Here is a 24,547-nt window from a genome sequence, read left to right as displayed (position 1 = left end):
TACATAGTATTTCGAAATAATTTTGTTACGAAGTATTACGGTATAAAAATGTAACTAAAATAAATTGGTTATATTTTGTTCTGCTTATCGCATGTTATGTCAAAATTATTTAATACTTGCATTAATAAAATGAAATTATGTCTTAAAAATTGAATAATAAATCAATTTTGTAATATAAATATTGAAACAGTAAAACCTTTAGTCTGCTTTTATTCTATTACAGCAATTACAGTATTTTTTACATCATTTACAACAATCTAAATGACGTTAACCGTCTTGTAGTTTAGGAGGTTGGTTTCGAGGTTAGCAGTTGTTAAGAATATCAATAAATGAAATTTACCTTAACAATAATAATCTATTCCTCTCCTTCTTCCTTGATATCCGTAGGATCCGATGCTGTTCTCCATCCATCACCATAGGAGTCCAACTTTGCTTTTAGGAACTCAACATCTCGTGCCCGAGTCCTTGTCATTTTCTGGACCTTGTGTAGCCTGTGCAAATTAGAATCAATTTTGAGTTCTGAATGTATTGAAAGAATAATGCTTTTTAAATTATCACATACCTAAACACAAGCCGTTCGTTGCTTCGCTGTAATGCCTTACACTTCTCATGCAACAGTTTTACTCCCATGCGATATGCTTCGTTCGTATCTACTGGAGTCAAATCAGTTGGTTTTTCGTTGCTAGAATTTGTTCCGTGAGATTTTATCGACTTTCCGCTGGTCATTTTTGGAAACCGGTATAATACAACACCAAATGTTCGACTAACATCCACATTCCAAAATGCACGATCGCGTACGATGGTACTTTTTACACGCTCGCAAACATGTTAAATCTTGAATGAATCGTACATCAAGATTGCCACAATTGAATACAATAGCTTAGTACCTATTGTTTTCTGTATTACAGTATACATATGCTTGGGATAAGGATACTTTCCCCTTAGAAAATCGCACGGTAAAATATAAATCTAAACAAATGCACACAACGCAAATAAGCAGCCGATGTTTGACAACACAAACGTCACTTTCAAATACCGCTTGAGTCAAATATCTAGCCGTTGCATATTATTTTATTCTGTTTAATATAAAACATCTTTGTCTATTTTAATTGTAGCACAATCTAGAAATGTAGGCAAAACAAAAAATATGTGATTTTTTAGAAAGAACGAATACAAAAAGAGTATGAAAATATATCAAAAAGAAATTAAGTTGCACACCTGATCACCTACGACTTTCAACATTTAAATTATCCTTCTGTTCCTACTGAATAAGAAAATCCACCGAATTATTTAAACTTTTTTTCTCTTTAAAAACATCAAATATGTTGTGTCATAGATTCCGAGTTTATACAATCAATGCTTTCATATCTTTTGTACCATCATGCAACGAAAGATTGCAGACTTTCAATAACAACACTCACATGGAAGTGTGAAATCCCTGTATTAGGCAGCTTGGTTGGAATTATTTACCTACGAAGTCCACTTAGATTCATGTGTAGCTGCAAGCTGAAATATTCGCATGTTTTATACAGCGTAGCCTAATCTTCTTTCAAACTTATAGAATAATTCAAAATGCTCTCTTCCAATTCAAACATTACCCCCCTTACACAATAAATCCCAAACGTGTTGACGGCTAGATCGCATTTACTACTTCAGGGAAAGCTTCTTTAGAGTTTTTCTCTTTGCGAGCGGAATTATTTAGTTTCGTTTCGAAAGCAAGCTGCAAAGTTGCTTGTTCCGGCTGCATTGTTGCCACTCGAAGTTTTTGAACAGTTTGAAAACGGAAAGGATGTAAAATGTGCGTTAAAAGAGTTGCCGGAAAGTGACTGAATAGGTGACAAAGCTGCAGGACATCTTAACCGAGCAGAACACCTTAAATAGCTTTTGATATGGGTTTTTCTCTTCCATGAATGATAAAAAATAATTTCATGAATGCGCTGAATGCTAATAAATAACACATGTATGATGGCATGCAATTGATGCTATTACTACGAATGAATATATGAATACACTCAACGGCTTGTAGAACGTATCTCCAACGTGGTCTAATGCCAATCGATTCGGTTAGTCAAATATTTGCCCTTCAAACGTGCTGTGGACTGACGCCCATTGAGCTGGAACCTTCGAATTCTTATCCGACGGTTTTTTTTGTTGCTGTATCCTTGCGCTTCCCGCTCTCTACCAACGTGCTAACAAAACCTGTTGATTTTCCAACAACCAACACGGTGCTGGGCAGGTCGAGGGTATATGCAGAAAAGTGATACCCGCCGCACACGCCAACCAAAATAAGACCAAACCTGGCACGAGCAGAAGGCGAACGCACTTCATCACCTGGTGCCCTAAACGTAACGCAGCGAATAGACGGTTTTATGGCCGGCTTGAGGCTTCCGGCCAACCTCAGCGCACTGGCGCGCTTTAGTGGCGCGCCTCAGACCATACGCGGGTGGTGAGATTATTGAATTTTTGATAAGCTCCAACCATCTCGAGACGCCCCTCCCGGTATCCTTGCGCACCCAACCACCCAACCACCCCTTTTGGCGCATAAAGCAGTGCGTCCCAACTTCAACCCAATCTTTGACCGCGTGCGGAAAAAGCGCGCGCGTGCTTACCTCTGACGAAGGTGTACGGCTTTCATCGCGAAAGCGTCGAGAATAGTGCGTAAGCTGATGGCCACAAAACCGCGACAAACGAACGAAATTAATTCCACTGCCCACGCGAGACTTGCTACTGGCTAGGCTGTGGCGTGCCGCGTGAGCCGTTAATTTCGCGGCCCTGTTATCGTGCCGACCGTGGTTGGTCCTTCCTTCCTTCCTTTTTTTTTCATCGTGTCTATCGTGCCGTTGAGAAAGAGACCCAACCTTGAGGAAGTTGTAGGCTTTCTCCTCCACAGCGAATAAATATTTGATCATCTGCCCGCCAGTTGCCCGGTGGAAACAGCGGAAACGGTTCGCCATTGGTTCGCTCCTGCTGGAATGCTTCCCACATTTTGCATTGCGTGTGCCCGCGCGGTTTGCTTAAGACGGTCGAGGCGATCGAGTACATTAAACATTTACTGCGGCCAACGCGATGGGCCTATGGGTTTGGGTATTTTGGTTTGTGCGAAATAGGCTGGCAGTGGGTTCTGGTATCGCGTGCGCCAAAGTTGCGCCACCAAAGGGCACGGCGGTAGAGATGGCTGGTGAGGAAGAATCGTTTAATTTCGATTGCGACTATCTGGTGTTTAGTGTGCCGCTACGATCATGGATTGTATCATCATGTTTAATTGTATTCTTTCGTGCTTATTTAACATGCTATCAATAATTTAATATGTAGTTTGGTTTGTAGAAAGGTTCACGCGATGGAATCAGTTTATAAAAAAAAATCAGATAAATGAACAGTAGCTGTGTAGTTGTAAATTATACCGAAACATCTTACCTTTTTAAAGCTCTAATGCTTAAGACGTATACTTTGCTCGAAGAATCTGCAGGCTTCGAGCTGCAAACTGAATGTATAAAGCATCTTCTGTTACATGCTTCCGTTGTGCATAATTGCATAAGAATTCAATATAAAATTGTATTGCGTTTAATTAACACAAAAGGACATAGGAGTTGCCGGTCCAACCAACAACTAAGGTTGGAAAGAGTCACAAAAATTCGGAGTAATTTTGGAGGGGTGCAGGAAGCTGGACTATTGTATTAGAAGAAGATTAATAAAAACACACCATATAATCAGTATTCGGGAAACTGATCTCATCAGACGTGACACCAGCGGCTAAAACTGAAGCTTTTATGGCACCTAAAACAATTGGTTTGAAAACTCCTGGTATTGAGAAATAATTCTTCTAAAATAAGAAAAATAAGGACTCAGTTTTAGACTGGACAATCATTAAGATTCATGTTCTTGTAGTCGTGTTAAGGATAATTTGATTTAACAATATAAAGCTAGTTGTCAAATACAGGCATTGGAAATAGTTGAGTTTTTAAACTCTGCTGTAGTTTGCAACATATGTAAGCATTCAATTTTGTGATGCTTTGGCGAATAAAAAAAAGCTTTTTGGCATATTACGACGATCAGTAGCTGTATACGTATTTCTTTAGCTGAGGTGGTTTTTTAGGGTTCGGGAGTCGTGATTCTTGATAATTTAAACCTTTTTTAACAATCTAAACTCCCAGATTCATTTCATGTATCATGTGCGATATGTTTGTATTACTTTAAGCTATTTTTTCTAAAAGTTTCTCGTTTAAAGTTTTCTTAAAAATTATAGTTTCAGAAATTTTTCGGTCGCATCAAATGCAGTCAAAGCCTATAAATAATAGCACGATCAATCTTACCATTGTGAAGCAGTTTATCTGCAAGCGAATTGTTATAAATATGCCATAGAAAATTGCATGCAGCTAATGCATCTAATCCTTATCAGATGCAGTTAGCATCAATGATATAAGCCGTGGACTTTCGGCGGAATATCATTTGAATAGGATTTTTTTAATTCAAATAGCAATTACTCCTAGTACATACATACAACTACGTTCATCGACTCACAGACAAAACGTGCCAAATTTTATTCGATCGATAAATAATCAAATGCCAATACTTGTAAAACAGATAAATTGAGATGTTTCTGTTTTACAACATCATCGAAAGTGTTGTTGGCCCACTCCACGCTGGATGATGCTGTGTTCGCTCCACAATCGATGGTGATAAAATTCTGATAAAAGACCACCAAAAAAAAAAAAAAAGACAAACGCAGACGCTTAACGACGTCGTTGATTCGGTGGAATACTGAACACCAGACATTGAATATAACCATACACGCATCCTGGAGCGCTCACACACGATTTTACATACCACAGCCACAGTGGGGGCAACTATTTTCAATGTTCCTTCGTCCCACTTGCATTTAGCAGCCGATTGATTTTATTAATCTCGTCTCCCCGGCTTAAACACCTCGGGTTCGAGATTTACAATTCACAAAAGCCGCGCGGCGCTGCCAGAAAGGAAGGATTTTGCATTTTTAGGTTCGTTTCGCTGGACGAGCAAATCATGTCCCAACGCAGCAAAGAAGGCTGCTTACGTCACGATAAAATAAAAACGGAAAAAGCTTAGCATGTGCTGGGATTCATTAGAATGTGTGCAGCAGAAACAAAAAGTGAAGCTCCCTGTTCGTCGAGGATGTTCTACAAGTAATGGAATGCACGGATGTGAGCCCTCGCAACCTGGAGGGTTTCCCTGTAACGCCTGTCTGTTGGCCTCTCGGTGCGGTATGCTAGCGATGACCTTTACAGTTTGTTTAAATTCAGACAAACAGAATAAAACTCTCCCCCCGTAGCTGCTCGAGATCGTGAAATGGTGTCTCGGTTGGGCTTTGGGTTTGGGACGCGCAACTGGCGCGTCGTAACCGCCGTATCATTATCATAATGCAAACATCTCTTCTATATATTGACCAACGGGTTTTGCCGCTCAGCGCCCAGCGTGCAGTTTCATCCGGGCCGTGCTGTACGGCGGTCGTGTTATGGTTTATGCGTGCGTGCGTGCGTGCATTTTACAGTTCCAGGCAACCAAGTGTCCACCTTCATTTCCAAGTGAACAGCTAAATCAAATTACAGCACCTTAAACCGGTGAAGAACGGCCCCGTAGAGAGAGCGCTGCTTTCGGAGCGAGCTCTAGAACGTACCGAGCTCGAAGGTTGACCGCGTGGTATCACGCCAGCACGCTGGTTCGTGGTTCCGTTCGTGGTTGGAGCACACCTCAAACCACTCAAAGTGACCGGGGGAAGCTTTCAGGAAAGCGATAAATCCATTACTTTTCACTGGGAAACTTGTAAGAGTGCCCCTCGACCGGCAAAGGTGTATGGCGTTTATTCCCGCACTACCACGGAACCGGTTCGAGAGGCCAAGGTACAGGAAATTGGCACAAAAACGGACATCGGCTACGGGCTCGTGGGGAAAGCGTTTTGTGATGGCTTTTGTACGGGGCGAGAAAATAAGCAACCTTGACCGGAAAAACGCATAAGCATATCGATGCAAAAAGGGACTTCAACCCTTGCTGGGCCGATAAAATGGGGTTGCCGGTGACGGAGCGTAGGAAAATTTAAATTGTTCCGCTTCTAGGAGGTTTCTGGGGCACGAAACGGACGGCACACACGGCACAAAATCGCGCAGTTGTCGTACGGCGGATGTCGAGCGCAGTCTGCAAAATTGTGATTGTCGGTCGTGCCACTGTGGGTTCGCATTTCTTTTTTTTTCGCACGCGGGACAGTTGCAGCTCGCTCAAATTTACCGGACAAGCCACAAGGACGCGTCCGTCGAACATCACGAGCAAATTTGTCAAATTGAATTCCGCGCAGGGTTTTAAGGCTTTCCCACCAAATTTGGCTGAAGCTTTTGCCAAATGTGAGCCTTTTTCGCATGCCTCGGACGTGAATTGGTGATGTAGCGAGCTGATTAGGAAGCTAGGAAAAAAAGAGGAAATGGACAAAACCTACAAAATTGGCTGCCCAACAGAGCGACAGTGGGTGTGCCACCGTGTGTAAAGTGATTTCCTTCGATCGGATTGGAAAAGTGGCACTCTGAAACGCGACGGAACAGATCCGTTTTGACAGCTTATCGTTCGTGTGCGCGCTGCGGTTTTACAAAGCGCTATATTTTTACTCTTTCTTCCTGTGTTTTTTTTTCCCTACCAATTTTGTTAGCTAACCTACTGGCTTCGGAACGGGGCGAGCGAAATATTAGATGTGTGTTTTATCACCCCGGGTGGTTTGTTGTGCGATTTTAAACCCCCCGAATTTCGGACTGAGCGTGCTGGGATGAGAGACAGTCGAGAATAGTTTGTGATAAAGCACGCTCGTTTGCCCGAGTTCGAATAGGATTCTGGATTGTGGAATACGGTTGTGCGGAACGGATTCGTGGAGGTAATTGATTTGAAAGGGATAAACATTGCCATCGATCAACGGACATTTGCAAGGACATTTGAGGTAGCAATCCTTGTTAAACTGTGGAGTTCCAAAACCGCACCAGATCCGTTTTACGATGGCTCAAAAAGTGTGGTTGCCACTCTTGGCAGCGCTATGCTTTCTACAAGGCATCCAGTGTCAAAGTAAGTATGAGTAGCTTAAGTATGAGTAGCTATAGTAGCTTAAGTATGAGTAGCTTAAGTTAAGTATGAGTAGCTTTATATATGTTTAAGTTTCGCGCAACATTTTATTTTGTAATTTTATTATCATCTGCAAGGTTGTTGAGCAGTCGTTAATTAATTACACTATTATCTTATAACGCAAGGGTACGTAATCCATACAAACGAAACACGTATCCTGACGGTTATTTAGAGTGCATTTAACTACAAAACCCCCACTGCGGTGAGATGCATCTAGCTCTAAGCCGTTGAAATATGCATTTCTTATCACCACTTTTCTGCCCGCATTCTAACGCTGCGTGTAGATTTCCCGCTTGGTTCTTATCTTGCGATGGTTCACTTTTGTTTTATGATCGTTATGTGAACTATTTGCGCATGTGGGATCATCGCTCTGTGTGATTTCTCCATTGTGTTAATGTGTAGTACTAAGGTTTTAGTACAAAGCAGACAGAAAAACCTTGTACTATAAGCTATTTAGATGGTAAAGGTGGTAAAATAAATAAGAGTTCGTTCAGCTTTATGAGCGTCAAATTTATGTTGGGAGAAGCGATTTTAAATTACACTACTGATTCTCACCAACTGCAGAGAATTTTTAATCACCGAATGCTATCTTCGTTTGCAAAATGAAAAACCAAATGAGATAATATTTTTGTATTTGCCCTATTTCTTTATCTTTTAGTTTTCAGTATTGCAGGGAAAAAAGTGAGAAAAAAAATATCGAAAAAACATGTGATAGGATAAATAAAATAGGAACTTCAACTGCTATAGCAAGACAGCAATAAAGCACAAATTTTGTGGCTTCTTAAATTGTAGTTGCTTAGCTTAAAATAGCTCCGATGATATCGGGCAATCTGTTCAAGCCATTTTAAAAAGCATCCATTAACTTTTCCAGCATTGAGAAGCCACAAAAGTACCACTAGGAACTAGGCAACCACGCTAACAGTTTTTCAATTGCAATTTTATCCAAAAAAAAAAGTGCCTACATAAAGCCCAATACTGGTTACTACCGCTTCACTTCATGCACCACGATTCAATGCACATAGTTTACCGCCCATAGGCGCCTCGCGTTACATCGAGAACATTCCGCTTATGATCACGGTTCCGTTCATTCCGTTCTACCGCCTCCGTTTGGGCGTTCGTATGATAAGAGTTTGGCGACTCAACATGCAAACCAATCGTGTACGTGATTCATGTTCATACACGCGCACCAGGTGCAGGAAGCCAGAGAACACCGCAATGGTCGGCTGCACCACTTTGCTAGCCAAACGCTCGCCCGGCTGGCCGTAATGGGTGGCAAATTGAAATCGTTTCATGTTATCGTTACGTTTATTGACTTAGAAATCGGTAATTTTCAAAACAACGGCAGCAAATTATTTATGGCGAAAGGATTTAATTATTCATCTCGGCGTTGGAGCGCGACTTGTTGTTTTCCCTCGTTGAGTTTCCTTGTCTGCCGTATCGTGAAACATGCCGCCGAGACATCCGGTTACGCTCGCATTACGTGTAAGTAATACTTTTACCTCCTAGAAGTGCAAAGGTACACCACGGGAAGGTTACATTTTATCGAGCATAAAACATAACGTGTGCCCCAAACGATCGCCTGGAGTGCGAATGTCATGCACTCTCCCATGCGTCTGAGTGAGGCGTTTTGTGCGGGACGCGAAAGCCACAACGCGAAAGGGTGTGTATGTGTGCTAGCACACACCCTGTCACACTGCACGGCAGATGGCTTAATTTAATTTTCAGCACGAACGTATACGGGGGGGTGTTTTTGCGATGTAAAACACAAGGATGGTGCGCTTCTGTCCGCTTTTCGCACAGACGCTCGCGTTGTACAAAATGGCAGACATAACTTTGATTATCGTAATGAAAGGTGCTCGCAACACTTCGCATGCATGGGAATGCATCTGGTTCTGGGACTGCGGCAAACTTCCGCAGTACAAGCCGCGTGCATCGTTTTGCCGAGGGCGTTGAGCGACGAATGGCAAACGACCCCAAAAATTAGGCTTCCGGCCGTTGACACTCGCTCACGGTTTCAGGACTCGCCGATACGCGCGACGCCATAGATTGCCGGTCGAAAAATCAAGCGTGATATAAATAATTGATTTAATTTATAAAATAATACACATTTATCACAACACCGCAGGCGTACCGGGCGGGCGGTTAGCCGTGGGGTTTTTATGTTTTGTTTTATTTTTTTTATTTTACGAAGCGACTCCACCATAAACCTGAATTGAGTCGCATCATATGAAGCGGCGCGAGGATGTGAAATATTCCTCTCCACGTGGCACTTCTCGCTCACACACACACACACACACGCCGTGATCAATTAATTTCTACTGATTGCTGGTTTTGAAATGAAAGCTGCGTTATTTTTTTTTGTTGCTTCTTCTGCCCCTCATTTGTGGGTGCTTTTTTATTGCTTCTTTCCATAGCCTGCTGTGGGACGGGTGTGTGCTCGACTACTAAATCGTGCGTTCAAATTGGAGCCACAATGATGCACAAAGCAGGCTGCTGCAGCTTGTTTGTTTCGGAAACTGGCCGCATGTGTGGTGCGGGAATGATGAAACACATGTGTAATATGCGATTGATAACGTAAAGTCATCGTATCAGAGCTTTGTGTATTTTATTGTGATTTTATCATGGGCATGATAATACACCTTCTTCATTATTAGCTTAAAGTTTTATTTAAGCTGTTGTTACTGTTCATTTTATGATCGATAAAGAAGGTGTATAAATTAAATTAACCCTACTTTGCATGATTTTAAATCTTGTTCCTTTCTTCCAGTCACAACAAAAAGCGGAATGACTAGTTCTAGGGCTGGTAATTCACAGAGACGTTTGTTATTTTTTGATAACTGCGTTTTGCTGCACGCAATAGTCGCTTAAAGAGTTGCCAGCATCAACAAATTTACAGTACAAGGGTTGTAGTACCTTTTTTTGTTAACTTAATATTATGATGGAAATTTTCATCACCATGCAAAGAAGGGTTGAAACACGGATAAAAACGTAAAGGGAAAGATTCAAATTGCGCTTGTAGCTGTCAACGAGGTAATCCACAACGTTTATCGATTTAAATTAACTGTAGTTTGTCCACAAAAAGACAAAAAAACGCAGTCGTCGTTATCAAAAAGATTACTGATATTTTAATTTCGGGCGGTAAATTTTACGTTTCCTACTAATTTGGTGCATAATAAAATGCGCTTTAACAGTGCGTATTTGTCATTTATGATTGGGGCTATATGTTTTTGTTTTCCTTTATGTTAACCACTGGCTGAAAATGGCGAAGGAAAGCATTTTGAATATAATTTGTCGAGCGCACGGTATGATATGTCATCAATTAGGTTTTTTATGCTCATAACATCAAAAGCGATAATGCAGTGTTATATAATCCAATGATTTCGATGGGAGGAATTAAAATTGCTTCAGACAACTTTAAAAAATGATGCGGAAATGATGTTCATCGCCTGTGACGTGACCTTTAGAGAGTATGTTATATATGCTAATGCGAGTTCCCTTAGCTTCCACACATCTGCTGCTAAGATAGAGGTCATATCAAATTGAATTACTTTTGACTCGAACCACTCGGAATCGTTCAATTTTTACGGTTTGTGATGTAACTGAATTGCCACCAATTACTTTATGAATGCACACCGCTTGGCATCGATCTGCAGAGACACATGCAATCATTTCCATGCATTGAACCAGAAAGTACCATTTCTGTATAGCCTGTATAACCGGAAACCTTTTTCCAGAGTAAGTCCCGTTTCCTTTCGCTGCTCTAACGTCCATCGAATGCGGAATCTCATACCTTTCCCTCCTGCCAGCAAGCCAGCTATCTATTATTCACCTTTCGATTTCATTATCACCAAGCCAGCAGGTGAGCAAAAGATGCAAACCCTTCCCATTATAATTACGTTCGATCCGGTGCAAAAGTCGACCGTGGAAACCGATTCCTCACAGTGCACGTACTGCAACGAGATACGGCATTCTTCCTGGGGCATCCTGGGGGCAACCTCGCCTTCCAAAAGAATGCAGCTTCGAATGGTGCTTCGATGGCGTACCGGCAGTGAAAACAGAAATTGCAATTCCTTCCTCGCTAACCTAGTTCTGTAATAGATACATAAAATTTCAGCAGCCCCATTTTGGGTGCACCATTAATGGGCCGCGCTCGCAAACGAGCGTAGGTGCCCGCTCGAATTGCAATCTATATATATATGTGGCAGCAAACTGACCCCCCGGTGGACCCTGACTGACTCGAAAGGGCACTCCGGCAAACCCGGGGGTGGGGGTTAGGTGAGAAAATTGATTCACGACTCGACAATACAATAGTGACATTGGCACTCGTCACACTTTCGGTTCGTTTCGGTGCTAACGAAGAAACTTCGCCCGTAATTGGATTCGAACATTTTATTGCCGTTGATCAAACTGCCGTTCGAGCATTCGGGCAATGTGATTGCGATCGGATGCAGCGTAAACGTGGTGCCAGCCAACCGAATCGACCGAATGATCTACGACCGGGTGGTGAATGGATGCACCGGGGTTTATGCTGATGGGTTTTCCACTCCATTGTTTGTTGGTTTTTTTTTGCTAAGCGACAAATAAGCACATTTTATTTCAGGCATAGCTCGTGAGTATGCCGGCATAAAAGATACGATATTTTGTAGATGATTATATTGGTTTCTTTTGAAGAGAAAGTTTGTTTAAAAATATTCCACAAGAGAATGGGGCTCTGTTAGGAATAAGGTGCACTATTGAAAGCTTTCCATTGGTGGTTTTGGTTTGGTATTAGGTGAAGGAAGTTTTTCCCCTCAATCGGTGCTATTTTTAGTACACAAATATCAAATATCAGCACAGCTTACCCTCGCAGTGTGTTTCATACAAATGATACGGTATTAGACACAACAGCAATAACGCTCGCACGGTGTTCGTTCCTCGTTCGTTCCAGCCATCGCAATCGAACAGATTCTGTCCCTGTGCTGCCAGGATGGCGAGGAATGGGGCATACTGAGCCGGACATGCTCGAGCTACAACAAGTCACTGGAACTGGTGCCGGCTGGGCTGCACGGGTTGTGCCTTTCGACCATCGAAATATGCTGCTCGAAGCAGCACAAAATCTACCAGTGCACGGCCGGCAAGATAGCCGCCAAGCAGGGCCAGAGCTGCTCCCTGAAGGGCGACCACTCGGGATCGGAGTTTTACACGGTAGGCACGACTGCGCGGACATGTGACATGAGCCGCCCGCACGGGTCGAGTAAAATTTCACACCCCTCCCTCCCAAAACCGATCCAAACCGTAGGATTGCTGCGAAGCCTGCAAAATTGGACTTGTGGTCGGTTCCAGTGCCAACAAGTGCTCGGTGGAACCGTTCGCCTTCGGTAGCCCCTGGGACGAGATCTATGACGGATGCTGCAACGACATCAAGAAAGAAGGTGAAATTATATTCCTCGCAGCCCAGAACGAGCGTGAGTTGTTTCGGTTTTCATCTGTTTCGCCGGTGGCACGCAGCTTTGCTGCCGTGAGAGGGTTTTTCCACGCGCACACCTTCGAACGTAGCATTCATTTGGGTGGGCATCTTTTTGTTTTCTTTTTTGTTTCTCCTTTTTGGTTTCATTTTGGCTTCGCTTCACACCAGAGGGGCTGTGTGAGCAATTTTCGGATCTTTGTATGCACGATTGTGAGAATGTCGAGGGTGGCTCGTATGTGTGCCGATGCTTTCCGGGTTATAGGTTGCTGGATGACAACAAATCCTGCGAATTGGTGAAGGATAATGCGGCGGTGGAGTCAAAAAGGTAAGTAGTTTTTTTTAGCTTGAACTACAACTGTTGTTCAACTTAGACTTTGCTTATTTCACGTTGGTTAAAAAACATCGTTTTAGTATCTTGCATTTTACAATGTTTCAATCTATTACTTTATCTCGAGATTGAATTTAGAATAGATTTATAGTAGTGCTCGCTTTAATAATAATATCGTAACCGGTTACACGCGCGATTCCAATCCCTTGTTTATTTATATCAATTGTATTTATTATAAATTATCACTGCTTTTTAACGAAGGTTGATTGCTAGAGCGCTTTTGAAAACAAGTAAGAAACATGATCATTTTAGACTCTTTTAAAGAGCTTTGTTTTTTAACGTGAATTAAACATTCATTTATGGTGGTTTTAAATTAAAAACAATGTCACAATTTTAAAACACTGGTTGTTTTATAAAGCGCATCATACTGGTTAAGACACATAATGTCTAAGGACGAGAGGTACCCTTTTTTGGTGTGCTTCGAAGCTTCGAACATATAATGAAACAGAACTAAAGCAAGGATAGTACGAAACGAATCAATATGTAGCACTCGCTGGTGCATTCGAGCACGCTAAGTTTGTTCGGCGATTAGAGCTAACAGCATATTGCACCGCTTTCAGCTGTAACGCGGGATATAAGCTGAACAAGCGCACGGGAGAGTGCGAAGACGTCGACGAGTGCGAGTCAGGTGATGCTACGTGCAATCCGGCAAATCAGGTGTGCCGTAACACGTACGGTAGCTACCGGTGCATCGATTTAATTCCCCCCAACATCGTGTGCGATGCCGGGTATGAACCGAAGAATGGCAAATGTGAAGGTAAGTGCACACGGTTCCAGCATCCGGCACCGGTAACCGGGCGGCTTATGTCGGGAATTAAGGCAACATGGCAAAGAAGGAGAAAAAAACGCGGGCTCTCGTGCTCGGTTCCGTGCTTTGCTACGTTTTAATTAGCTTCTGGTGACAAAGTGACTTCAAGCGGATGTCTTTCTCGCGAATAATCGCACAAAGTCTTCCGGTGCTTTGCCTTTCGTTCGCTACATTATCGTTGCTGTTTGCTTCCGTTTTGCTTGGGGGGGGGGGAGCTAGATGTAAACGAATATTCGCTCTGTGACTACATCGTGACTCCTGGGCATATGCGAGCTTTCACGTTCGTTTTTTTTTTCATTTCATCCTCCCTCCGGCAGCGCTACATCATCGCACTGCTTAGTTTAGTCAGCTTAATCTTTTGCTTCCTAGTGATAATATCGCTATTCGTTGATGGCAATCAGCTCTTTTTTTTTCTCTCGCGAATACAGGCAAATTGATTGTTTTTGGGAAAATGCACCGCGAAAGGTTCAACGGTTTATTTTAAAACGCACAGTTAATTTAAATTGAACCATTTTTGTCAGTATATTTTACACCTCGAAAAGGCGTTTGTTTAGCATAAAATATCATCCTAGCATTTTCTATTTTTTTAGATGCAAATATATAGAATCGGGAAACGCACTATCGCGTAGTAATATAACGGTATCGTTAGTACTACGAAACACCCATCGGCGTAACGTAAATATAACGGTATCGTTAGTACTACGAAACACCAAACGTAAACATAACGGTTTCGTTAGTACTAAAAATACCGTACTAAATAGCGTACCGTATATGGTTTCATTAGGCTTTAAAAACCTGTTTTTTTTTTGTTAAAGGCATTACTATGTATGCTTGTAAGTGTTATTTTAATTTATGTAATTTGAAAACGCATAGGCTTAGGAGTTTTAAATTGGAGGAGCCCCAAAAAGAAACCTTGGTAATCTAAATGATTAAATTACATTTTCCAGGGTACTAAAATATCATTAGCGAATCAATCCTTTTTCGAAGATTTCAATAACCATTAGCATTCATCACTAATTACACAAATATTTTCAAACTCTAATAAAGATTTACGAACTTTTTGATATTTCCTTTTTTTTTTGTAATGTTCCCTCAATTAAATGCATGTTCGTTTTCTTGTGGCTTTTCCTTCCGCTGTATGCAACATGTTTTCCGCCTTATCTCATCGAACCCACCACCCCCCGGCCGCCAGACATCAACGAGTGTGACGAGGAGGGCGCCTGCGACGAGGGCTACCGTTGCGAAAACATTAAGGGCTCCTACGAATGTATCGCTCCGGTAAAGATTTATCCAACGTACGTGCCGCACAGCTTATTCCTTTCGCCGACGCGAAGCGTACGCTCCTGTCTAATGCTTGTGTGCGTTCTTTTTTTTTCTCCCTACTTCACATGCCCATGGTCTTCGCTTCATCAAACTCGAGCAGCCCACCGAGACAGAAGGTGGAAGCGTGTGCGCTCGGCTTTCGGCGACATAATGATCAGTGCGTGGGTAAGCCTCCGATATGAACTTCCACTTGTGTTTTGCGTTGTTCTAGGCGCCGCTCGCAAGATGAAGCTATTCGCTCGCGCGGTGGGATCTGACAGATGAGATTCCGTGTTATCCCATACCATGCCTTTCATGTTTTACAAACCTCGGCTGCGGTTGGGGCAAATTACTCCCGAAGTGTTAGCTCCCCAGCGTTGGGTTCGGTTGTTGCTGCTCGTGTTGCTGATAATGCTGTTTTTCCCATTTTTTCCCGTTGTAGATATTGATGAATGTGCGGCCGACAAGAACGCCTGCGACAGTAATCAGGTGTGCACGAACGACATCGGCGGGTTTAAGTGTGAATGTAAAATTGGATTCATCCTGGATTCCATTACGAACGCGTGCGTTGGTAAGCAAAAGGGTGCTGCTCTCTTTAATCACACCACGGGTTTGCTCCCTTACCGCTCGGGGCTCGGTGCTTATGTTGTGCCTTCATTCGATTATCAGTGTCTGCTTTCATTTGCTGCGCAACGATCGGAAGACGGTTGATGATTGAAATTGGTTGGTTTGCAACACGCAACATCTGCTGGATTTGTTTAATTCCTTGTTCAAACATCAGCTAATAGTAAAAGCTCACGTAAAAGCTCGCAAATATGAAAAAAAGCTCCCAACAATTTTTCACCAATCCCATGCCAAAATTTATAACTATGCTATCCAATCGCACAGATATAAACGAATGTCAGGTGAACGCTCACGAATGTCTGGAATCGCAACGGTGTGATAACACGATAGGCTCGTACACGTGCATCCGGCTGCAAAGCTGTGGCACAGGATACACCCTAAACGCCGAAACGGGCAACTGCGATGGTAAGGATCAGCTGACCAGCTGCATAGGCTACGGGACGGCAGCTAGCTTACGTTTTTGTTTTTGTGTCCCATTAGATGACGATGAGTGTGCCCTTGGACGGCATAATTGTCAGCCACCGTTCGAGTGCTTCAACACCAAGGGTTCGTTCCGTTGTCGGCAGCTGTCGAGATACAACATGCCGACGAGCACGTCGACCACAACCAGTACTACGACCAGCCGGCCGTTCTACCGGGACCCTTATCCTGGCTCGTATCAGCCTCAACTTCCACCGTGTCGGATTGGGTTCGAGCGCAACGCCCTTGGAGCATGCGTAGGTAAGTTAGCTTCATGCGCATCTGCGTCTGATAAAGCTCGTTGTGGGTTTTATTAAACCACGGGAAACATTAATTGTTCTGATTTGATTTGTACATTACCTCAACACGCTGCTCTCGTGTCCTGGTCGGTGAAAACGTAATAGTGATCAATCCATAATATCCCTTTTCCAAGTAACAACTAAAACTGTTTTTTTATTTCGCAAAAGAAGCTCCATGGTGCAGTTGTTTGTTTTTTGTTTTTCGAATCAATTTCTAATTAATTTTATCCACATGGATTAGATGTGAATGAGTGCGCTAGGGGAGGCATGTGCCATCGGCATCAACAGTGCATCAACACGAACGGTTCGTACCGCTGTCGGGACCTTCTCACCTGTCCACCTGGCTATCGCGTGAATGATGACATAACGGAGTGTTTGGGTGAGCGTTTTCCCGCGTTTCGATGGAGCGTTTTGCATTCGATTTTTAAACTCTAACTGCTAACTCTTCCCCTGTTCGACAGACATCGACGAGTGCGCTACAGGTGTGGCGAAATGTGGTCCAGAGCAGACGTGCCGGAACAAGAAGGGTGGCTTCGTGTGCGAATGTCCGCCGGGGCACGTGATCGGCCGGAACGAGCGCTGCGAGGACATTGACGAATGTGCGAAACATGGCCCAAAGGTTTGCCAGCCAATTGCGAACTGCATCAACACGATCGGTTCGTTTCGGTGCGAATGTAAGGAGGGCTTCCGTAACGGTCCGGACGATAAGAAGTGCAATGACGTGGATGAGTGCGCGGAAATACCGGGGTTGTGCCATCAGCAGTGCAAAAACAATTGGGGCTCGTACAAGTGCGGTTGCAACCCGGGCTATCGGATAAGCTACAACAATCGCACCTGTGACGATATGGATGAGTGTGAGGAGTACAAGACGGCTAATCTTTGTATGGGAATTTGTGAAAATACTCCCGGCTCGTATGCGTGCCGTTGCCCGCATGGGTACAAGTTGGGATCCGACGGGCGAAGCTGCATTGGTGAGTGATTGCCTTTTTTTTTCTTTCTTCATTTTTATCGTCCCTGAGCAGTTAAAAGGAATGAGGTGACAATCAATCAACATGATATTTGTTAGCTCGAACTGATCAGTCGTCGATCAAGCATTAGTTTTCAATAAAGTCCAGCAATCAATTTTTTGCTTTTAAAATAGTATTTCGTACTTAGATAGTCGAGCACAAACTACACTAACATATGCAAATGACTGTGACAAACATTAACAATGGAGATTTAATATCCGAAAAAAAAAATCAACATCATTATATATGTTGATTGGCTCTGGTGGAAAATGTTGTACTTAATACAGATTTCCAACAAGAAAATTTACTCATAGACCTCATACTAAATTATTGCAGACTACCAGCTATGTATAAACCTAGCCAGAAACATTAATTATGTGTAAGAGTCATATATACCACTGAAACAATTTTTGATGCTTATACGCTCACTTCATTTCACGCCAAAAAGGAGCATAAGTTAATGTTTTGTAAATTAGCTAACTATACATGCGCTGATATAATTTAGTATACGCTACATTTTTATTTATTTGATATCATCTCCATACACAAAATTGACAATTGAAATTATTACTTTCTAATGGTTGAAATTTTATCCATTTCACGGCTTCGTTTCCTGGTCCTCCTACATTCTTTGACGCGGATTCGGACGGCCTATTTAACATGCATTGTTCTACCTTATCCCGGGAACGTTCGACTCACCGACTAGACATTGACGAGTGCCAAACAGGGGATGTTTGCAACGGACGCCACGATATATGCACGAACATTGGAGGCAGCTATCGCTGTACGACCATCGATTGTCCCCACGGCTACCAGCACGATAAGGATCGACGGAAGTACGTACATCCCACATGCAGCTGTTCCGCGTCAGGCGCTGCATAATATGATGTCGAATCGGAAGAGTTACTAATTGGGTTTCCCTTCTTTTTTTTTTTTTCATTTTACGCATTTTGCTTGTAATTTGCGTACACACTACTAGCCGCTGTCAACGCACACACCATTACTGTAATGCTGGTGACGTGGAATGCTTCCGACGGCCTCACTCGTATTCCTTCAACTTTCTGACGATCGTGTCGAATATTATTCTACCACCGGAAGGTCGTGGTTTGTTCACGCTAGCCGGTCCGCATCACTACCAAATGATCGACTTCGATCTGAAGCTTGTTACGGTCGATGCGGCTCCCCACGTTAGGGCCGTGGATTTGCATTATTTCGAGTAAGGAACATTCAACATGTTGTCTAAAATAATTTACATGATACTTTGTACTAATTTCACATCTTTAGCCTTGAAAAGCGAACGAACGAGGCACAGCTGAACCTGAGAAAAAGCATCGAAGGACCGCAGGATATCGAGTTGGAGCTAAGCATGAAGGTGTTTCACAATGGCGAGCTGTACGGAACGAACGTGGCCAAGCTGTTTTTGATGATTTCGGCATATGAATATTAAGCTAGTGCCAATTGTTGTTTTCCACGCAGGCAGTTTGAAAACCCAGCAGTGGTTTGACCCTTTATTTGTATTTCATTAGCACGCGGTTTGTGTTACTTATTATTTGTATCTTTTGTTTTTAGAGCGCAAAAGAAATATGAGAAATAATACCTAAGTAAATAAACATGGCAAAGGAACTTTGTATGCTATATGTGTTTTGCAGGCTCTTTTCTTTTGCTTAGTAGTTTGGAATTGATGATGCAGGTAACATACTTCTTAAGGTGTTATTTATAAAAATGCTTACCAAAATTCAAAAAAATATGTACAAAAGATGTGCTAAAGAAGAAATTTGCTTGAATATTATTGCTATAGCATCCAAGTCTAGACCATCTAGAAGATTAAACAGATTTAAATAGATCAGCTGTAAAATTGTGAAGCTTTCCTGCAATTCCTGTGGCTTAGAAACTTACAAATAAAGACATCTTTTTATTGATGTTTCTTGTACAATCACGAACAATAAAGCAACTGTTCACAGCTCCATTTTCGTTGCACTCAGATTTAATCCATTCTATAACAACCCACAATGGATAGTTAAAAGCTTGTTAATTTCTGAGAAGTATCTATAATATTTAGACAAAATAGCAGTACGACATGTGACCTCCTTAATTCTGTATGAAATGAGCACGCTTCAAATTACAAATCCTGCAGCTGTTCATATTCTCCAATGAAACGTAATTACCATATATGCGCTCATAACGCGCATCCGCCAGGACTCTCGTGTTAAAAGCGGGACGACTCACGAGGCACAAAAACAAGCATTTGTCACACATTTTCCCGTTCAAGCGAAGTTAAAAGGATTTATGAAAAGGTCTCCGGAGATAAGTATTTGGCAGGACATTCGGGCATCCTTCGCTCGCAGCTAGACGCAAGAAGAAAGAGCGAAAAAAAAAGACGACAAACACAACTGACAGGCCAGCTGCTTTTGCGTGCGTTCACTAATCCCCGGTGTTGACCGAAACGACGCACTATTTATGTTACCAACCGCGACCGCAAGCTCTTTCCGTCGTTTAGCGGGCTGGTGTTTAAACACACTTCCCAAAGCACGCGAGCCTGGCACACATACGCGTTTTGCTGCGTCCTTCCGAGCGATGAGTCGCAAACGCGTCGAGAAAAAGTAAACCGGTACCGGGCGTGGCGTAATTAAATTTAACAGAAAGGAAAGAAAATCATAAATAAGCTTTCAGTAAGCGCGGTGGCATAAAGCATTCTTCCAAATCCCCTAGCAACCGCAGCACCGTGGCCTACTGAGGATTTTGTGGAAAGGAGTAGCCGTTGCCAAGCATCCTACCACAACACCAATTCCCGGGCGACTTGGAAAGAACCCCCTTTTCCCCTAAAAGGGGTGGGACACCTCCCACAGGATGCTGCCTGCCACCGGTGAACAGCTGAGGGAACGCGCACGCTGTGACATTCGGAAAATTTATATTTGATTTGATAAACTTGCGAAGATAAAATAATCTCCTCTTTCATTTCCTAAATTGTTTCCGTCCGCCCGGCGGATGGAAAGACGCTAACCGTTTGCTGCCGCCTCGTGGTGCGTTCGTTTGGCGCGCGTACTTGACGCCCTTTCGGTGATGGGCTTTTCCATCCCTGCCCTGGTGGGTGTTGCGGGCCCATCCTGCTGGGTTTGTCAGCAGATGCCTTGTGGATTTGGCCGCGGTTGGGACACGGGTTTGGGTGAATGCATTCCGCTGCCGCTGCCATCCGTTGGGGTCGTTTCGCATACCGGTGCATGATTGCGGTGCCATCTTTGCCGGTGGCAGCTGATGGGTTGGAAAAAGAAGAAGCTTTTTCTCGCTACAGTGGCGGTGTTCGCATTAGCTTGTGCTTTTGCGCGAACCACGACCGGTGTGTCTTATCAGGGTGTAATGATTCCGCCTCATTGCGTGTAACGGAGCTATTAGCCTTTTTAGGGCTTCCCTTCATTTGTCATCGTACTATAGAGTAAACGTTTTTCATCATATACATTTTGTTTTTTGTTTTTAGAAAAAAAATCGCTAAAAAATCTTTACGCAAATTTTCTTTTTTGCGATACTCCCGAATAGTAGAGAGTTTGAAGCTTTATGGAGAGAAAATAAATACCGAAATAAAACGATACAAAATGATCTAAACGCAAACTTCTTGCAAAATTGTCTCGCAAACCCTTTCAGCAAACCCCACGGAACAGCTTGTAAAAATCGCTTACGTAATAAATTGCATCCGCAGCGGGCAACACCGGCCATCATCATCTGCACACCTCGACGGGCGTTGATATTTTTGCTCCGCTGATGCATTTCGACCGCCTACAGGATGTAATTAGTTTATCCTGGCGTCGCCGTCCACCGGACGGACCGTGTCCGGTAGGAACCGTCGCATCCTTCGTTCGATGAGCGGAGATGATGGAATTTGCCCCCGGAAGATGCTTGCTTTTCTTGCATGTTCTTTGGCATTTTTCTTTCCTTATCTCGCCGCCCGAAATAGAAAGGTGTGAGCAAACGATTTCTTCTTCGTTTGCATTTCTTTTTATGAGTCCTTTTTTTTTTGCTTACACGAAAGGTAACCTCTTTATGCGAATTTTGCCGTGCTTAATTTCCTACCGTCCTGTGCCACGGGTTGCTGCTGGTGGTGGTCTGGAAATTAATTTTCCAATAATAATTACCCACCGGAGGCTAGGTGCGAACGAGTCATCTGAGTTAAACTCACCTCCCCGGGATTTTGATGAGTTATCTAATATTTAAATGAGCAATAAGCTCACCGGCTCATCAATCCGAACTTGTGGTAATGCAGTTTGTGTATTAATGAATTGCAGCACGAGCAACCCCTAATTGACTCGTTACGGAGCTGAATTGGTAATGTGCCACTTCAACGCCTGTGCCGCTTGAGATGCAGCTTCGATGGGACTTAATTCATAAACCGGGCGATCTCAAGCACTGTTAAGTGGCTCGGAGGACTGGTGGACAAAATAAGAACACGGTGCGTTGAATGGGTTCTAAAGGGCCAGCGAAAAACTGGTCTCAACAATATCACTTTTCTTCTGCGAGATTGTTCGCTGTCACTGGGATTTTCTTTCACAGAAAGTATTCAATTATAGACGGTAGCTGTGCTTTGAATGGATGGCATTGCATTATTCTCTTCCTTTTTTATGTTTTTGCTGAAGTTTGATGCAGTGACGATTTTTGATACCTCAGTTTTGAAAGAGTTTCCGCAATTTTGCGTATTTGATAACAAGTAATGATAACAAGTAATAAGCACGGACGCTTGCATTACACAATATGGCTGTCATTGGCGGGCTTTATTTGAAATTCTGCTAGTGTTAACACCATTTTAGAGCAAGTATACATTTATCAAACCACCAGCTTGGCAAAGAACATTTGTGCCGCTTGCGAGTAAGCAACGCAACGCTGGCAAACGTCCTGGCCGTACGATGACGGAAACCCGGGTTTCGGTCGCTTTCCGAAACGTAACGCAAACAAAACTAAGATTAATGAGCGCTAATTGCCCTAGATGGGCGAAAACTGTGGCCACAGGCCGCTGCTTAGAAATAAATCATTCAATTAGCACGCATCCGGCGGCCCGCCACGAAGAATAACCCGGGTGGCATACGAGCGCCGATCGCCTGGTCGCGATCCGATCGAAGCAAAACTGATTACTTCCGATTGTGTGCGGTGATGCCGGAAATTGAATTTTCGTTTGTGCACCCGGGCGGCAGCGAAATCACAACAACAACACACAGACACACACACACACATACAAACGAACGAACAAAAAAGAAAAACAATTACCTAACCCCTTCCCCAAACCGTTGGGTGGGAACAATCGGGTCAAAAAGTTCCAATCGTCACTATTTTTTATCTTTATCGAAAGTTTTGCCTCTCACAAACCGGCACGCGGAACGCCATGGTTGCCATGGAGACCGGGCAACATCTGCTGCAGCATCTACTTACCATTTTTATTTTTAACTTTTGCACCACAAACCACTACCGGATCCAAGTAGCCACTCTTGCCGTAGTGCAGCATCCAACGGCAGGCCCGGCAAGGACACGCGCAATGCCGGGCGGGCAGGACGAAAGGGCAAGAAAATCGTAATCGGATTGCTAAAGTGCTGAAATTTGTGACTTTTGACTGGTCATCAACTTTCGGGCAGGTCGTGTGCGGCACAAAAATGCCGATCGGCGTGAGCGGTGGCGGTTTTGGTGTCTGTAAAAGCAAACACCAAAAAGAAAAAATATTAAAAATAAAAACGAACGAACTCAGCACGGCCTATCCGCGGACGCCATTTATGGGGAGGTGTGTCATGTGGAGAAAAACGGAATCGCTGCCGGAAACGGAAAATAAGGGACTGATGGTAGCTTTCGCACAATCCTTCCCTTGCGGCAATCGGGCGCGGGTTGATAAGTAGCTGGAAGAGCACCTTGAGCAGAGTGGAGTCAAGCGATATTTGAACTTGGGTGGCAAGATGCATTTATGTATTTTTTAAAACTACAAGAAAAAAGTTATTTATTGACAGCTAATGTTTTAAGGGTATTGCGGGTTTTATAATGGTCATATGATGAAATATAGGACTAAACCTTTGCTAATTAATTAAATTTTAATTTACAAAAAGACAAACAAATCAGTCAACTATGATATTATTGATTGATTTTACACCCATATCATATTAAAATGACCCGTACTCATCGGCTTTTCCCGATCGACACTCTTCAACCAAGTGCCAAGCTTGTCACTGCTCCAGATTACTACGCCAGCGGCTGCGAAGGTCGGGACCGCGCGATCCGCCCCCGTCAAACCAAACCGGCACCGGTAAGGCCGATTTTCGTGGTTTTCTTCAATGAATAAATTTAAATTTAGATTCGATATCCTTTTATCGCCACGGCATCCGGGCCAACAACCGCCCGGTGACGCTTTATTTGCGTTTGTGCTTTTCGACATCCAGCTTCCGTCCCATTGTGATTGAAATTAGCTTCGAAATTCCTTTCCCGATCGTTAGCCCGTGCTGCGGTTTTTCCGTTCCGGTTCCTTTCGGTAGGCCATCCCTCCGGCAGGCGTGCCATTTTTTCGCCCACGTGCCGCCTTGTCTTACGCTTATCTCGTGATGATGCAGGGAAAATGTCCCTGCCCGATAATCTATCCACCGGCAGCCGACCCCGCGGCCGGAAGCACGTGCCCCGGGGGGGGGGGGGGGGGGTGGGATGAAGCGCATGGCGAAAAGGGGTGACGAATTCTTCGCATACCTGACAGCGACCCCGTCGCAAACGAGCGCGTCGTTAGGGTGGTAAAGCCTCTTCGGAATGAATTGCAAATGAATACATTGTGCGTGATAACCCCACACGGTTCGGGTTGGGAAACGATTTGGTTAAATGTCTGCCGGGGACTGTACGACGGGATTTCGTGGCCTTCTTGGGGGGGAAAGTGTCGTTAAGGCGTGCCATTTTGCACTAGTGCCGGTTGCTTTGATCTCTCTTTCCGTTGTGAATGGTTTTGTTTGGAAACTTCAATTAAATAGAGGTTAGAAAGGTAGGTAGATACTGGACGGAAGCAAAAATGATACAATAAATGTAAACCACGCAACATCGCAGAGTATGCGATATTGTTTGAAAAGTAATAATGCATGCGAAGAATGT

At 43.4% G+C, this 24,547-nt stretch overlaps 2 protein-coding genes across 2 annotated transcripts; one reads left to right on the top strand and one right to left on the bottom strand.

The window, feature by feature from the left end:
* Positions 1 to 217: 217 nt before the first annotated feature.
* Positions 218 to 726, bottom strand: LOC128721343 (TCF3 fusion partner homolog). Its single transcript, XM_053815086.1, has 2 exons — positions 563 to 726; positions 218 to 491 (listed from the first exon to the last, which is right to left on the bottom strand). The coding sequence occupies exons 1-2, from the start codon at positions 724 to 726 to the stop codon at positions 356 to 358; spliced, it is 300 nt and encodes a 99-aa protein (XP_053671061.1). The 3' UTR covers positions 218 to 355.
* Positions 727 to 6,938: 6,212 nt separating this feature from the next.
* LOC128721325 (fibulin-1) lies at positions 6,939 to 19,259 on the top strand. Its single transcript, XM_053815068.1, has 15 exons — positions 6,939 to 7,071; positions 12,056 to 12,312; positions 12,407 to 12,572; positions 12,743 to 12,899; positions 13,523 to 13,719; positions 14,963 to 15,065; positions 15,194 to 15,258; positions 15,515 to 15,643; positions 15,961 to 16,101; positions 16,177 to 16,416; positions 16,696 to 16,833; positions 16,916 to 17,425; positions 18,168 to 18,297; positions 18,441 to 18,677; positions 18,746 to 19,259. Exons 1-15 carry the CDS (start codon positions 7,005 to 7,007, stop codon positions 18,906 to 18,908), a joined length of 2,700 nt encoding a protein of 899 aa, XP_053671043.1. The 5' UTR covers positions 6,939 to 7,004; the 3' UTR covers positions 18,909 to 19,259.
* The last annotated feature ends 5,288 nt before the right edge of the window (positions 19,260 to 24,547 follow it).

This window comes from Anopheles nili, chromosome 2 (assembly GCF_943737925.1).
Source record: "Anopheles nili chromosome 2, idAnoNiliSN_F5_01, whole genome shotgun sequence".
NCBI classification, from domain to species: Eukaryota; Metazoa; Arthropoda; class Insecta; order Diptera; family Culicidae; genus Anopheles; species Anopheles nili.
The sequence above is the reverse complement of the archived record's forward strand: the minus strand, read 5'-3'. Positions and strand labels throughout refer to the sequence as shown.

Bases quoted from the DNA above. Each gene is read 5' to 3' on its own strand.
- LOC128721343 (XM_053815086.1), bottom strand. From the start codon at position 726: ATGACCAGCGGAAAGTCGATAAAATCTCACGGAACAAATTCTAGCAAC. The intron at 492-562 runs GTATGTGATAAT...TAATTTGCACAG, and splicing joins AACGAACGGCTTGTGTTTAG to GCTACACAAGGTCCAGAAAA.
- LOC128721325 (XM_053815068.1), top strand. From the start codon at position 7,005: ATGGCTCAAAAAGTGTGGTTGCCACTCTTGGCAGCGCTATGCTTTCTA. The intron at 7,072-12,055 runs GTAAGTATGAGT...CGTTCGTTCCAG, and splicing joins ACAAGGCATCCAGTGTCAAA to CCATCGCAATCGAACAGATT. The intron at 16,102-16,176 runs GTAAGGATCAGC...GTGTCCCATTAG, and splicing joins CGAAACGGGCAACTGCGATG to ATGACGATGAGTGTGCCCTT.